Source organism: Falco naumanni, chromosome 2, assembly GCF_017639655.2.
Source record: "Falco naumanni isolate bFalNau1 chromosome 2, bFalNau1.pat, whole genome shotgun sequence".
Taxonomy (NCBI): domain Eukaryota; kingdom Metazoa; phylum Chordata; class Aves; order Falconiformes; family Falconidae; genus Falco; species Falco naumanni.
The window spans coordinates 80,036,436-80,052,167 of NC_054055.1; the positions used below are offsets into that span (position 1 = coordinate 80,036,436).

Below are 15,732 nucleotides of genomic sequence, written 5' to 3' on the forward strand. Positions count from 1 at the left end.
AAAAGCAACCCAGACCAGTGTTGTCCTTAACTTCTTTTGCCCACTCATAATTCCTTTTCCTTTTGTCCTGTGCTTTTCATTTCTTAAGTTTATTTGTCCCATGCTAAATTTAATTATTCACACACCTAGGTTTTATTGGATGTTGCTTTTCATTTGCAAGCTCCAGTACATTTGAAAATAACCAGCAGCAATTACTCCCTCAGGTTTTACCTGCAATTTATAGGATATTATAATATCCCACTCGCAGACGAGGACAAGAAATGCCTCTTCTCCGGGGACTAGAAATATTTATAACTTTCATGGGTGTCCTGGGAGGAAGGCAAAAGCCCCAGTCTGGCTGTGGTCCTGTGTGTACCCTTCTGCAGAATTTTTTTCATCTGTTTGCTGAACTAAACATAATTTCTATGCATCATTAGAGGCCGAGGGGAAAGAAGCAGCTTAAGGGAAACTAAATCAGAGAGTTTTAAGGGCAAATACTAATTCACAGTGTAGTTTGAGCAGTTTTCGAAATGAAATCACTAGCTTCCTTTCTCGGGTGTTGCTGGACTTGGAGGTCTTCAGCTCAGTTTCCGGAATGTGCCTGAGTGGCTTGGCTACTTCAGTCCTTAGAAGCTGTCTTTGATGTGAGCTGTAACTTCCTTGGTTCAGGGTCAGGGCTGCCTGGTGCTGGCAGAGCTCAGTGCCCATGCAGGCCAACAAACACCTATCAACCAAAGCATGTTGGAAACTGGAAGTTTTAAAACCAGTAAAGCAAGCCCATGATGTGGGGCTCCTGATGGCAATGCCTTTATCTATCATGTTGTCAGCCACAGGCTGGAAAACGTGCCCTGCCAGCACCGTGCTGTAGTTTCACACTTCCTAGGTCTGGCCTGGGAGGCTGGGGAGCCGGGAAGGAGCGGGGGAGAAGCAGGGGTGCTGCCCCACATCCAGAGTGTGAGCAGTGCCGGGTTTTTTGGTGGGGCAAGAGGAGCCAAGGACTGACCAAGCTACCCCACCAGGAAGGACACATGCAGGCGAGGGTGCACGACACCTTGCTCGCCGCACTGGCAGCAGCCACGGCAAAAAAAAGATAACCCAAGGGCTTGGCCCTGCGGGCTGGTGCCCATGGTAGGACTTGTGTCACTCCAGTGCTATGGCAGTGGGAGGAGGAAGGAGGAGGGGGGGGGTCCGGCAGGGCCCTGCCCCGTGGCCTCGACAGCTGGAACACCAGGCAGACCCTGGCCATCACCAGGAAAAAGCCCTTGCTCGCTTGCTTTCTGGGTTGGGTTAAACAGACTTAAAAATAACGGGTTCATTTTGAGATTTGGGGGAAAACAGCTTTTTGAATGGGCTGCCAGATGGCATGTGAGCCTTCCTTCTGATCCGTCCAGCCAGTTGGTTTCTTTCTGCAGAGAGTAACTTTTAGCGCTGCATGTTTGAGTTTTTAGGTGGTGTCTCCTGTTGTGTCTCCGTGGCTCAGAAGGGGCTTGGTTTGGGGATGAGTCCTCCTTCCCCTCATCCCGAATACCCTCTCCTCCTCCTCCGGCGCAGCCATGGCCGTTGGGAGTACCAGGCCCTCCCCTCATCGCCCTTGCCAAGGAGACGCCATGGGAGCTCGGTGCTGCCCGGCCCTCCTCGACAAAGCAAACGGCAACGCGGCCTGGCAGGCCCCCTCGGCCGCACCCGGCGCTGTGGGTCTCGCCGGCCCCGGCCCCCAGCTCGGCTCCCCAGAGGTGCCCGCGGCTCCCCGGGCAATGGGGTGGCAGGGCCGCCTCCTGCGCCCGGCAAGCACAGCCTCGCCCGCCGGGGTGGCAGCAGCCGCCGCTGCCACCTCCCCCGGCGGCCCTCCGTGGCTTCCCGTCTGGCGAAACCGCCCAGGGCAGCGGGGTGCGGTGCTCGGCCGGCGGTGCCCTGCCTGGCCGTGCCGCCGGCGGCGCCGGGGCGGTGCGGCGCTGACAGGTGGCCGTTCCTCTTCCCGCGCCGTCCCGGTGGCTGCAGGACGAGGCGGGGGAGAGCGACGAGGAGGAGGAGGCGGAGGAAGGGCAGGCAGCCTGCCCCCGTCCTGAATAATGTGGCTGAACCGGCACTGTGAGTAGCGGCCCCCCGAGTGAGGGGGGCGGCGGCGGGGGTGCCGCTGCCCCGTGCTCCCGCCGAGGCGCCTCTCGCCGCGGGGAGGGGGCGGGGGGCTGCTCCTGACGGCGCCCCTGAGGCCAGCGGCGGCGGGGGGGCCGGTGTGTGGCCTCGCCCCTGGGCCCCTGGCCAACATCAGGAAACGGATGGACTCCCCGCTTCCTAGGTTGGACTAATTTGAGCTGGAGTCTTGGATCTATCCTTTTATTTTTATTACTTTTGTTTTCTCTTGTTAAAGCCCTGCTGCGTACGGACAGGCGGGTGTAGCAAGGTATGGCAGCGTGGGGACTCAGAGTCAGCTAAGCACGAAAAACGCTCACGTTGTTGCTCGTGTTTAGTGCTTTGGTTGCTGCCAAGAGGCAGGCAGCACCTGAGGGAGAAAGGCGACGGGGCGTTGCGGTGAGGTGGGACCGCGGCCGGCCACGCCGCCAGCCGGCCTGCCCGGGTCCCGGGCTGCCCACAGGCTGACCGGCCGGCCGCAGTGCTGTGGGCACCCGGGCCGAGACCTCGGGTTTGTGCCACATGTCTGAGCACAGCGAGGGCCCCTGCCGCACTGCCCGGCCCCACGCTAAGCCAAGGAGTGGGCTGAGGAGCCACTGCCTCTGGAATCAGCAAAAGCGTTGCCTGGCTGTCCTGCGTGTAGGCTGGACTTCGCGTTTGTAATTCCTAACGGCGGCGGACAGCAAATCTTAAGCTCTCTTAACTATTTCAAGTTTGTCTGAGCTGATGACTTGGCTGCTGTTGTGTAGGGTTTTATGCGTGTCTATGCAGGAACTCAAAAAAAGAGCGTATGTGTGCCGGATACGTAGCCTCAGTAAATCTATGAGATCCAAGTGGGCCCAGCAGATAGGGTCAGTGAGGTCCCCCAGAGCCTTCTGAATCCAAGAAAGCAAAACCAAAAGTTTTCTGATAGTGGAAATATTTTGTTTTGAGAATTAAGTACAAACTGTGCAGGAAGTTGGTAATGTATTCCTTAAACCTTAAAAGGCACATTTTAGAAACCATTAAGAAGCTTGCAGTTCAAGTAAAATACGGAACACAATAACAAGAAGTTGGATGTTATGTACTACCTCTTCTCCTTAGGTAAAAAGGTGTTGAGTTGTGCTGTTGAGCCTGTTTTGCAACAGAGTTGCTCCATATTTTCAATGAAAACCAGTGCAAAATCATTGTAAAGATAAAGCTGCTAAGCCAGCAACAGAAAAAGCAAAACCAAACCTGACTGATGGTGTCACAGATCTTTACAATGCCCCCCACCCCCCGAAAAAATAATTGCTGACATATTTAAATAAACTTTTAGTTTTCACTTAATTCTTCCTGAGTTTTGTCTTTGAAGCTTCTGATTTGGTCTTTTTTACAAATTAAATATATTTTGTGTATAAATCTGATTTTTTTTAATATTCAGAAAGAGAAAAAGTGAGTATGTTTATTTTGCTGGGTTCCTGTAGCTTCCTTCTTTGTGCACGTGAACTTTGTCAGTGTTCACATTCACTGTATGAACGAAATGTTAGGGTAATTTTCAGTATTATTTTAGTGCAGGTTTGCACCACTAGTGGTAGAGTGAGACGTATTTCTCGTAGACTGAGGTAATAATTGGGAAATGTGTCCTTTCTCTGAAGATTCATTATATTACTTTCTCAATCTTAATCCTTTGATGAAAATATAGTAAGTTTCTCACAGTTATCTTCCTTACAGTCACACAAATGCACGCACTTAAAACTCCTAAATACAATGACACAGAACATTTTAGGAGCACAGATCAGTATCTTAAAAGGGTTTACTGTCTTCACACACACCTTCCTTTTTTCTGAGGCAAGGAATGAGAAACTGGGATTATTTACAGAAGAACCTTCAATGTTCATAATGATCTGCATTCTTCCTCGCTGAAGTTCAAGCTGGAGTACAGCAGTGCTTCATTTTTAGGGGATGATTGGGTCAGAGAGGGCCACTTGCTACTTCTGTTGCTATTATAAAGAACGGGGAGTTTAGGTGGTAGTACTGTTCAGCGTTAGCTTTACCAGTCTGCATTTTCTGCAGTGTTCTGTTAGGGTTTTGATTTTTAAAGCTAGGTAATACGCAGGAATAACCACTGCACAAATACAGGATATGGAGTAGCTAGAGAGGTAAAATCTTTGCAGGAAAAAATATTCTAGTCTTGATGATGGATTATAAAAAGAACCTGAGTGAATAAAGTCTACTCTTCTGAAAAAAAAAATAATAATCAAACTTCCTTCTGGTACAAATAACCAGAAGTAGAGTGTCCATAATGTGTATGTTGAACTAGTGTGTCTAGTCTGTGCAAAACAGGACTTGAGGAGAACAAGTGAACAATTTGGCCTTATTCTGGAGAAGAGGTAGGGCAGAAATCATAATATTTATAAAAGGCAGTTCCAAGAAGGAAAGGAATATCTTCATGAAAGTAAACTGTTATAAAGAAGATTTAGGTTAGATAATACACTATTTTCTAGCAGGTTGGCAAAGTGAGCATACTAATTATTTTGGACATTGGTTCTGTTGAACTTGATTTTCAGGACTACGAAACTAAAAATTCTTCCTTTTCACTTTAATGGACCATTGCATTCAAGGACAGGTTTCTTTACAGACCAGGAAGTATCTCATGACATCAAAACATCGGTGTTCTGCAGTTGCAGTGTGATACTTCCTTGTTTAGTTAGTGTCATAAATTAGGTGGTGTGATTCTAGATCAGGAATGCATGTTACCATTTGTAATGATGAGGAAGAGGATCTATCGATATGCAATTTATTTATATTTCTTCATAGTCAAGAAAATTGTGAGTCCTGTTGTTGTAGTGTGTAGATGCGCTGCTAATATGGTCCATGGAAACTGACATAACTGGAACAGCCACTCCAGTCATGTTTGAATGCAGCCAGAGCTCATGGTGTGAACAAGATTATTTGGGCCTTCTCTAGTTATTTTTACCTAGCGCCTCAAAAGAGTGGATGGAGGGAGTTCCCTGTATGGTCAGCGCTTTAAACCATTTCTGTAGTGTCCGCCTATCACAGAAAATCAATACTATTTGCATACTACCTGTATAGTCATGTGTAGTATCTGGTACTTATTTTTCAGAGTCAAAATCCTACTAGGGTTAAGTTGAACTTCATGTTTCTTTGGAGTATTATGGGTTTGGATTAAGGGGAGTGTTGAGGGGAGTTTTCTGTTTGAAGATCAAGTTTTAGAAATGAAAAGGGTTGTCAGAGATGGGAATGCAATGAATACTCTATTGCCACATCTCTGAAGGTTGTGGTTAATGCAATGTACCAGAAATAAAATAGCCAGTTTGCGTAGCAGTGCCAGAGAAAATACAAGATTTTGTGTGTTGCTATGAAAAAATCTTTATGCCTCTGTGGTTTTCTTTCTTTTCTTTTCTTTTCTTTTCTTTTCTTTTCTTTTCTTTCTTTTTTTTTTTTTTCCATTGGCAGATCTGTTGAAATTAGTAGGAGTCCTGTTGACATCGTTGGCTGGTTGGTACTTGGGATACTTACTCTGTGCTTTTGTATCCAAAACCACCATAACAGCATCCATTGCTAATCTTCAAGACATTGGAAAGAAACCAGTGTTGAGGGGTGTGTAGTTGTATTCCTTTTAATTTTTTTTCTTTATACTATATCTAATGTTGTATATTAACATGCTAAATGATAAATGGCTTGTTAGCTAATAAATCATGTGGTACGTGCAATTGTAAGAATGAAGTTGAGTGTGTAATTAGTGCAAGTCTGAACTATTTCTTAGACATTATCTTTGAAGAAACACAATGTCAGCCTATATTTGTCACTATGCAAATATAATTAATTGAATAGTAATGTAAGAACATCTTATTTGTTTGCTGGCATATAAGCACAAAGCTGCAGCTGCAGCTTTGGTTATTTCACATGTATTTTACAGTTATGTTAAACTGTTGAATCACTAACCAAGCTTTGTAATTAAATTCTCATTATCTTTTCTCTCTAATCTGACTGGGTCGCTTAATGTGTACATTTTTCTCATTCTATGACTATGTTATCATGCGAAAAAGGCTTAAAATGAAAATGATAACTATTAACTTCAAGCTATTGGTAGGAAACCTTCATCTGTCTAGCCCTTGATTCCTATTCTGTGAAATAGCACTTAATAATTACTCTAGGTTCAAATAAGATCATACTCTGTGGGCATTTTTCCCTAGATAAGCTTGCTATTGGTCCCCACAGCTGTTTGGAAGTCAATGATAACTTAAAGCCCAGGCAAATCTGTATAATGTTGCCATGATACTGGAAAACTGGCAGGATTGGGTTCTGTGTATGTATGTTTGAGCTTAGCATGTTGACATTAAGTAATTCCTTCTATGTAAAAACTGTTTATCTAGCATCCAAGAAAACATTTTCTCATCTTTGCTGTTGTAGCTCCAGTCCCAAAAAGGCAGAAGTGTGATCACTGGTCTCCCTGCTCACCTGGGGATTATGCCTATCGGATTCTTAGTGGTGGCGGCACGGGAAAGCTAGCTAAGATTTGTTTTGATGATGAGTTGTGAGTACCAATCTAACTTTAAATCTAAGCAAGTGCTTTGTATTGTGGAGAAGGGTGCTTCCTTTTGGTTCAGTAGTAGAAAGTAAGCTCCTACCAGGGGCTTTAAACTTCAGAATATATCTGACAATATTTAACTCTTTATTTTCTTTTTTTTTTTTAATAAATACATAATCTGAGGTTATTTTCTTTGATCTGCTACGTAAGCTGTATTCCAATGTTAGTTTCAAGTACGATTTTTAATTTTCATGGTGCTGAATGGCCAGTTGTTTACAGTATGTTGAATTATCAATACCTTCTGAAATTCTTTCAAACTGCTTTTCAAAAAGCTTTTCAAACTGGAAGGTAGAATGATTTCAAAACCTTGCAATGATCTTTTATGTAGAAATAGTCCACACAGAATGCTGCCACAGAAACACATTTTATCTTGTTTTTTTCTTCCTTTACATTTCTGGCTGCATTTGTATGAAGTACTTTTCTTGATCTGGCTCAATTTGAAAAACTCATTGTGTATTGTTGAAGGAAACTGACTGATACAATGTGCAAGATTTTTAAGCCATAGCTCTTTTTTACTACAAAGTCTTGAAGTAAATAACTGAAGAAAACATGAACATCAGAAAATTACTTACCGTTGGTAAGTATAGCTTTGGATCAGATGCATTCTGCTGATACTGTATTTATTTCGATTCCAGGCTTATAAGCAAAGAGAAGGGTAATGTTGGAAGAGGTATAAACATTGCCATTGTCGATTGTAAGTAAAAGAAAAAAAGTTAGACACACATATTTGTGCTGCAATAATTTACAAAGCTTCTTGGGCAAATTTGGGGGTTTGTTTGGGGGGGGTATTTTTTACTAGTTAGTATGGAAGAAAAGCGAAAGGAAAAAATTGCAAACTTGATTCATGTTAAATGTAGGAAAAACAAATCTGTGTGAGAGAAGTGGTCTTCTGGATAAACAAAAGAAATGTTCATAATCAGTATAAGAAAATAGAAAATGTGTATGTAGAAGTGGTATATGTGTGTTTTATTAGATAAAAAACCCTGCTTCTTATGTAAGATAGCAAAAATACCCGTGATCTCCAGCAGTAAGACTCAACTTTCGGGTTGAGTCCTTGATAAAAGAGATCTGCTTCTCCACTGAAAAGGGGTGAGCAGTAACTGAGAATTGCAGGTCTGCTCCAAGGTACAACCAAAGTACAAATTCCTTTTCCAGACTTGGTCAGTGGACAGAAAGACAAACTCAAAGTTTGATTAATATTAAACTGCCATTATATGTCTTTACTTATAGTAGGAGCTGTTGGAAGGCAGGAGGTGCAGTTTATTCCAGATCTGAAAGCACCATTTTACTTTAGGTGAATGGAAATGGTGATGAAGCACAGTGTCTTCAATAATGGATCCTGAGAAAAGTGAATACCTAAATGTTGTGAAGGGGGTAGAAAAAGGGAGTTCAGATGCACAATCGTGTTGGTTTTAATCACAAAACACTTATGTTGCAGGTTTTTTTGTTTCAATACTGCTAAACAAGTTCTTGACCTTGCCTAAACTTGCATGATTTTATTGAAGTCACTGAGTTAAATGACCATAGACAAGAATCTGATCCAAATTTTTTTTTCCAATGAACTGCTGCATTTCTTTTTTCTAATAAGGAATCACAAAAAGTATACTGTTTATGATAGGCAAACAGTTAAAAATTAGTTTTCAGCACACAGCTGTAGAGTAAGGGGGAAAATGCACATCTTGAATGCATAAGCAAGGTTATAGCAAATAGGAGTAGGGAATTAGCATTGTCTTTGCATCTAACATTAGTGAGGGGAAAAAGAAGTGATATATCAGATTTTCACATTTTTAAACAGTCATTTCCTTCATTGCACATATAGTTGTTTTAGCTACACTTTCATCTCCATCTGCAGGTAAATCTATCCATTATCTCGAAGCAATTTGTAGAGAGATGTATTTTCTACATGTCCTCTAATTATATCAGTCAAGCTAATGACTGTGCTCAATAAGTTTCCTATGGCATCATGCTTGTATTTTATTCCATAATGATAACTCTTTCTTCTCTGAATGAATATGGTCTTTTGTAAGAAGGAAGACAGAACTATTAAGCCCAAGCTAACGCAGAGGGAGGAAAGAATTTTGTGGATTTCTGCTGTCCTCACTACAGCCTTCTCCAATTTTTTGTGATCTCTGCTCTGAAGCCCAGTTCCAGTATTCTCTTTCACCACGGACAGATACTTGCCACCTTTTCCCCTCATCAGTGTGGTAAACTTGTGTCATGGTTTAACCCCGGCCAGCCACCAAGCACCACGCAGCTGCTCGCTCACTCCCCCTCACCCAGAGGGATGGGTAGAAGAATCAGAAAGGAATGTAAAACTCAGGGGTTGAGATAAGAACAATTTAATAGGTAGAGCAAAAGCCACACACAGAGGCAAAGCAAAGCAAGGAATTCATTCACTGCTTCCCATGGGCAGGCAGGTGTTCAGCCATTCCCAGGAAAGCAGGGCTCTATCATGCGTAATGGTTAGTCAGGAAGATAAATGCCATAGTGCCAAATGTCCCCCCCTTCCTCCTCCTTCCCCCAGTTTATATACTCAGCATGACATCACATGGCATGGAATATCCCTTTGGCTAATTTGGGTCACCTGTCCTGGCTGTGTCCCCTCCCAGTTCCCCTTGCCCCTCCAGCCCTCTTGCTGGCAAGGCCCAGGAAACCCAGAAGTCCTTGATTTACTATAAATATTACCCAGCAACAACTAAAAATGTTAGTGTGTTGTCAACATTGCTCTCACACTAAATCCAAAGCACAACACTGCATCAGCTACTAGGAAGAAAATTAACTCTATCCCAGCTGAAACCAGGACAACTTGCCATGTAGAGTCCTCTGTTCAGAACAATCTGCCTTCATGATTTTACTGTATATGGATCAAAGATAAGCCAGAAAGGAATGGGGAACTGCTGGATCTTCTCACTAAAAATGAATTGATGCACTCTAAATGGAAAAGACCCTCTCACGTAGCAGGGATTTAAGCAGGGTCTTGGATAACAAAATTCAATTAACTCAGTTGGCATGGATTTAGAAATTTGGAAAGTATTTCCAAGTGTACATGTCTTGTTTAAACAAAGATAGCCATCTAAACAGCAGTATAATTAATGATGAATATTAACAAAAATGTTTTAGAATTACTAATTGTTTGCATGCCTAATTTTTGATACAGTAATAAGTGTTGTGTTTCTGTCCACTGAGATCCAAGTGGTATGAAAGCTTGCAGATCTGAGACACTGAACAGAATAGTGTTAAGCTCATTCATATAGTCTTAGGCTTAACCAATTTTCCTATTTATGGCTGTGACCTAGTATAGTATATATAAAAACATAGAAGCACACAGCACACTGAATTCCTTCTCTGAAATAAAAAGGAATAAAAATTTTTTGGTCACAATCTGATGATTCAGAGACTACATGAAACAAAATATTCTCCCCAAATCTTAACGTTTTTCCATATTCTTTCCAATTTAAAACTTAAACAAAACTCAGAAGGCCAGTAATACACAAAATTAGAGATGCCTAGCTTTAGCTGAAAATGCTGTATATGCAGATTTAACTTAATAAATTTTGCTGATATTTACACAACTTTTTTTAATTACAGACAAAACAGGAAAAGTTACATCAGCAGAATTTTTTGACATGTGGGAAGGAGGTAGGGAAAAGAGTGCTTTTGTAAGTGTTTCAGTGTTAAGAAAAGACTTCTATAACTATCCTGCTCTTTCAAATGACTACGATTGTATTATTGACGGGGATCAGCTAGAAACAAACAGCTGTTGTCTTCATAAAATGTGGTCTGGCCAGATCTGATGACAGATTTTGCCTGAAAAGCTGGATTTCTTCTGTTGGTTGAGATAGTTAATTGTCTTTTTTTTTTTTAATTTTCTTGCCTTTCCTTAAATTGTCAAATTGTCATTTTTTAATCATCGTACACCCCCCACCACCACCCACCACCCTATTATTTCAGTCTTGTAGGAACAGCATTGAGCTAGGTACCACATTCAAATACTTCACTCAGCAAAATTCCTTTTCCTGACATTTTTTTCTATCTTGGTTGCAAAATCATCACAGAAAATACGCTAGTCTGTCTCTTAACATCCTTCCAGGTAGCCAGAAAGATTATATACTTTTAGAATAGCTTTTAAGACATTTTCCAAACTTCGAATGGTAACAGTTTCCTTGCCTATTAGTGAGGAGAAACAATGCTATGAGGCACTGGAAGCTGATTCTCTGACCACTTAAGAATGCTTCTGACCGTACATGCATGAATAGAAATCACACTGAGACTAATCATGGGGCTACAATGTTATATATAGTATATAGACTGTAATGTCTCCAGGGTGCCTGTTACATTTTTTTATATGGAAAACAAGTGTCTTGTGTATGTTTAGCAATTGCAAAACCAATAAATAGCTTAGTGCGGCAAACATGCTGCCACTTACATTAAGTGGGTGGACAATGGGGTGTGAAACTCAGCTCTGCAGTTATCATGGTAGTAGGAAGCTTGCAGAATAGCAATGACTTCTCCTGGCCTATTCTTTGCTTTGCTTACATGTATAATATTATGTGAGGTAAACATAAGAAACCATCTATATACTTGCCCTGGGCGTAAATGTTTTTTGTAGACGTTCGGAAGTATCTTTTTTACTACTGGGAAATGCAGATCAATCCATGCTTTCTTCACCTTCAGTGAGAGCCAGCAGCTTTCTGCCCCTTTCAGGATTAGGCCCTCTGCCTATAAACAGAAAAATCACGTAATTAGGTGTCCCTTTGAATAGACAAGGCCAAAAAGTTAAAGTAAGCTGAAAGTATATGGAATGTAATATGTGTGTAATGAATAATCAGTTGTGTAATTGATTCAACAGACCACTCAGGAGAGATGATGACTTTCATTAAAAATGCACCAGAAGGGTCCCTCCTTTTGATGGTGACTCATGATGATGGAAGCACCCGGTAAGCAAGTTATTCACAAGAAGCTGAGGAACAGAACAACAAATAGCTTGAAAATAACTGTTGCGTAGCGGTGTAAAGGAATGGTGAATTTCACTCTGTAGTCAGGGTTGTCCTCTCCTTTCCTGTCTAAAATGTTTTGATTCCATGTCCATTCAGTGCTTGCCCATTTCATGTATGTTGATGCTTCCAAAGATGGCTAGATAGTGCTATATTTGTTTAAAAGCACCAGTTGTCCTCTTAAAGGGCACTGGTGTTACCTCTGGGTCACAGCCTTCTATTAGGAAGGTGTCCACACCTCCAATTATAATGTATCCAGTGGTTATTCCTTCTTACATCTTAACCTGATTCTTCAAGTGCTTTCAAATCTTAAGGTTTTTTGAGCTGAATTCATGATACGGTAATTATACAGGGAAAGAATCATTTGGTTGATAAACATTTGATGCCCTTATTTAAGAATCATCAAATAGTATTTGAGATACATTTTTCTTCCTGCTACGCAGTTATAAACAGGTTGTTTATATCAGGAACGTAGTAGAGAAGAGGAAGAAAAATAATTTTGCTCTGGAGTTTAATGGCATGCTACTACAACAGCTCTCAGGATTTTTTAAACTTCTCATTTTTGCTTCTGCTGACTTACTAATGTAAAGCATGAATCAGCTGTGTTCTTTTTCAGCATTTTTCACGTCCTGAATTTTTGACATTTTTTTTCACTACGTTTTCCTAGGTTGAAAAATGATGCCAAAAAATTAGTAGAAGAGCTGGGAAGTAAAGAAATATGGAATATGAAGTTCAGGTCAAGCTGGGCTTTTATAGCTGCCAAAGGCTTCAAGCTGCCAGATAATATCCAAAAAGAAAAGGTCAGCTTCATTTTACTTTCACTTTATAGTTGTCTGTATATCAGGTGTAACCTTCAGGTGCAGATTTTGTGTGTTAGCTGTAATAACTGTAGTCTGTTCAGTAAGCCTTAGTTGCACAAAGCAAGTTCTCTAATGTGTCATCATTCTTTGCTTTGGATCTGGGCCATGTACAGTAGTGACTTCTACCACACCAGCACTAAATCATCCGTAGACAAGTTTCAGAAGTGACCAGCCATTCTAGAGAGTCTCAGTTTTGAAATGTCCAACCTGACAGGCTGTACAGAGACTTACATGTTCTCCTGGAAGGACAAATTCCAAGGACTTCCTGAAAATAAAACACTGTTTTTATATGAAAATTGGGCTGTCTCAGATTGGCCGTGCACATACAGCAAGCTAGCATCACAAACCTTTTCTGAAAAACTTGCCCTCAGGCTTCAGGAGGACTAAAGATACCATTTTCCTATCAGATTTCTGTTTGCCTGTGTGACCTTGTTGTATTCACTTGCTGTAAGCCCAGCTGTGCTCCTCTATATGACAGAGGCAGAAATGAGAAAACCCAATACGGAGGTCAGTTCCCTTGATGATACTGACTCCCTCCAAAGGCATGTGAAACTTCCATAGGTCTTTTCCCCAGAATATTGTTGCAATCTTCTTTGCATTACAGAGCTTCTGCAGGAAAAAGCTATTCAATTTAGTGTATATTATGAAAGCCATCTGGGAAATAAATAAAGCACTCCGTGTAAGAGAGAAACTGGTGGAATCTTTACCCATTATGTCCAGCAAGACGTGCAACGTGTTACTTAGCTTCCCAGTCTTACCTACTTCTGTTGTACGAGGTTTGACAAACTAGTTTGTAAATGGAGAGCCAAATACAGATTTTAAAAATTACTTTTTTTTCTTTTAACAGATAAACCACTCTGACAAGAAGAGGAACAGATACGGTGGCTGGCCAGCTGAAATCCAAATAGAAGGCTGTATCCCAAGAAGCCTGATCTGAACAAATGCATACCTCATTAATAAAGATGATTCTATATTTTTAGATCTTTGACTCTAGAACCCAATAAGAACCTGAACACTTCTTGTACAATAGGTTGTATGCACAGTTTTTAACCTTTCTTTCCTCTATGAGGTTTTACTGTAGTTTGAAAAAAAATAGGTATTTTCATGACAAGTGGAGATAAAATACTCCGGTTTGGAATTATAGTGTTCAGGAAGTCAGTCATAAAATACCAGGAATTTTGAAAGTGAGTATACATTGTCATTAGTAATTACAGGGTTTGGGGTTGGTTTGTTTTTAGTATGTTTTCTTTTGTTCCCTTTAAAGACTAATATGCAAATACAACTTAGTCTAAATTGTAATATAAAATCACTAGCAAGAAGGCAAACTATTTTGATGTTAGTTTATTGGTAACGTCAGTTCTCTTTGGAGAAAGTATGGAAATAACAGTTGCATTTGTTGAGGTGGTTTTAGTGATGTTGACAACATGGAATAACAATGTCAACGTGTAAAGATCAAGTTACTTGAATTATTGTACCAAATTTAAGCTGCAAATCTACATGTTTGTTTCAATTATTTTTTCTTCCTGGAATTTTAGCTTAAAAAATGTAGTGACTTCATGCAAGCTTAAGTGTTATTCATACTAACTATAGAATCAAACACATGATTGTAAGGAAACTGTAGAAGTCATTTATTCAGTTTTCCTTTTTCTGAAGTGCATCAAGTATGTCTGGCTGTTTCTTGAACTGGTGTTTGTCCCCCTGTTGTTCAGAAGCCTCCCATATGGCAGATTCCACAGCTTAAGTCGTTTCCTGTAGCATTTCACTGTTACTCTAGTTATTCCTCGGACATGCTAAATGAACATAAAAGGACCAGGCCAATTACACAGAGAATAATTGATCACCATTCTTTTTGCACCAGTCGGTTATGCATCTGAAGGCTGTCCTTATCAATGCTGACATCCCTCGACTAAACCTACCTGGTGTATTTTAATCTTTCTTTACATTTTTCTCAACAGTGAAACATTCATTTAGCAGCAAGTTTCTTTGCGTGCTGAGCTTCAGACGGACCGCAGCACTCTATGCAGCTACTTACAAGTGTCCCGCGCTCTAGCCTTTGGGCAGGAGAAAATCAGAAGTGGTGACCTGAGAGGGTGTCTGCCAAGAGCCGGATTCAGTCTGCTCTTGCTCTCTGTGTTGCCTCATTGAAGTCTTCAATGGTGCTTCAAATACCTACTTGTTGCAGCTGCCACTACCTACTTGAAGTCACTGCTGTGTTCCCAGCAGCTTTTTGGTACCGCACCCCCTACCAGTCCCTGAAGATACATTTCCTGCAACTAGTTTGCGAACTGCCCTATAGCCCAGGTACACTGCCAAAGAAAGCAGTTAAATTGGTTTGACTCAATTTGACTTTGGCAGACTCACAACAGTAGAAGGTGCATACCCATAATCTGCATCAAAGACCAAACCACCCGAGAATTTTTCACAGCAGAAGTCCCTGCAAAATGTTCTTTAACTCCATTGTGTCACCACTTTTTCAGAGATGCAGTGGAGTCATCTAGACAGGAGTGTTAATAATCAGCAGTGCTGAATAGCTATCATTTCTTTGCTCATGCCAGAGTGTTTAAATATGGTAGGCAGAGGAGCCTCAAGGACTTTGATAACTCTCTGATGTCCAAAAATCACAGAAAAGTGGTCACTTGAGCAGAAAAGGTGCCACTTTTTTAATCACACTTCAGATTAGAAGCAGTCTTACAGAGAGTTGGTTTGAAAGTGGGAGTTTGACTCTGCACACACAACTTGAACACATATATGAACTGCCTTCTAAGGAGGTGTGAAAAGCTTTTTCATGGAACTGTAATTCTGAAAAATTAATCTGGGGAAATGTTGAATAGATACTGATTTCGAAATAGTCAAAAGATTGTGAAGTTAAACATTTAATTTTATTTGCGGGCAAGGCCATAGGGTGTAGGATCCCTAACGCAGATCTTCATTACCTTCTCTGTCCTGCAGTCTAGATCACAGACAGATTCCAGCGGTGGAGGCCGATGCTGTTGATGCCAGGTGACACTGCCAAGCGGCAGCAGTGGGTAGTGAGGGACTTGCTGTGCTCTCCTGGACAGGGTAGGAACTGTGGTCTTCACCGTGCCTTGTGAAATACCGGGGGGTTAGCACAGCACGTGATCGCCACCACGAAGTAAGTTTAAAACCTGCAGAGCAATTAATCCTTTCCTAACCCTAGCAGACAAAGCCAACGGGA

The 15,732-nt window shown here is 41.5% G+C and overlaps 1 protein-coding gene across 1 annotated transcript; it reads left to right on the forward strand.

The window, feature by feature from the left end:
• The first annotated feature begins 1,876 nt into the window (after positions 1–1,876).
• FAM3B (FAM3 metabolism regulating signaling molecule B) lies at positions 1,877–14,408 on the forward strand. Its single transcript, XM_040585113.1, has 8 exons — positions 1,877–2,067; positions 5,548–5,691; positions 6,505–6,628; positions 7,318–7,376; positions 10,271–10,321; positions 11,532–11,619; positions 12,344–12,476; positions 13,384–14,408. The coding sequence occupies exons 1-8, from the start codon at positions 2,049–2,051 to the stop codon at positions 13,471–13,473; spliced, it is 708 nt and encodes a 235-aa protein (XP_040441047.1). The 5' UTR covers positions 1,877–2,048; the 3' UTR covers positions 13,474–14,408.
• The last annotated feature ends 1,324 nt before the right edge of the window (positions 14,409–15,732 follow it).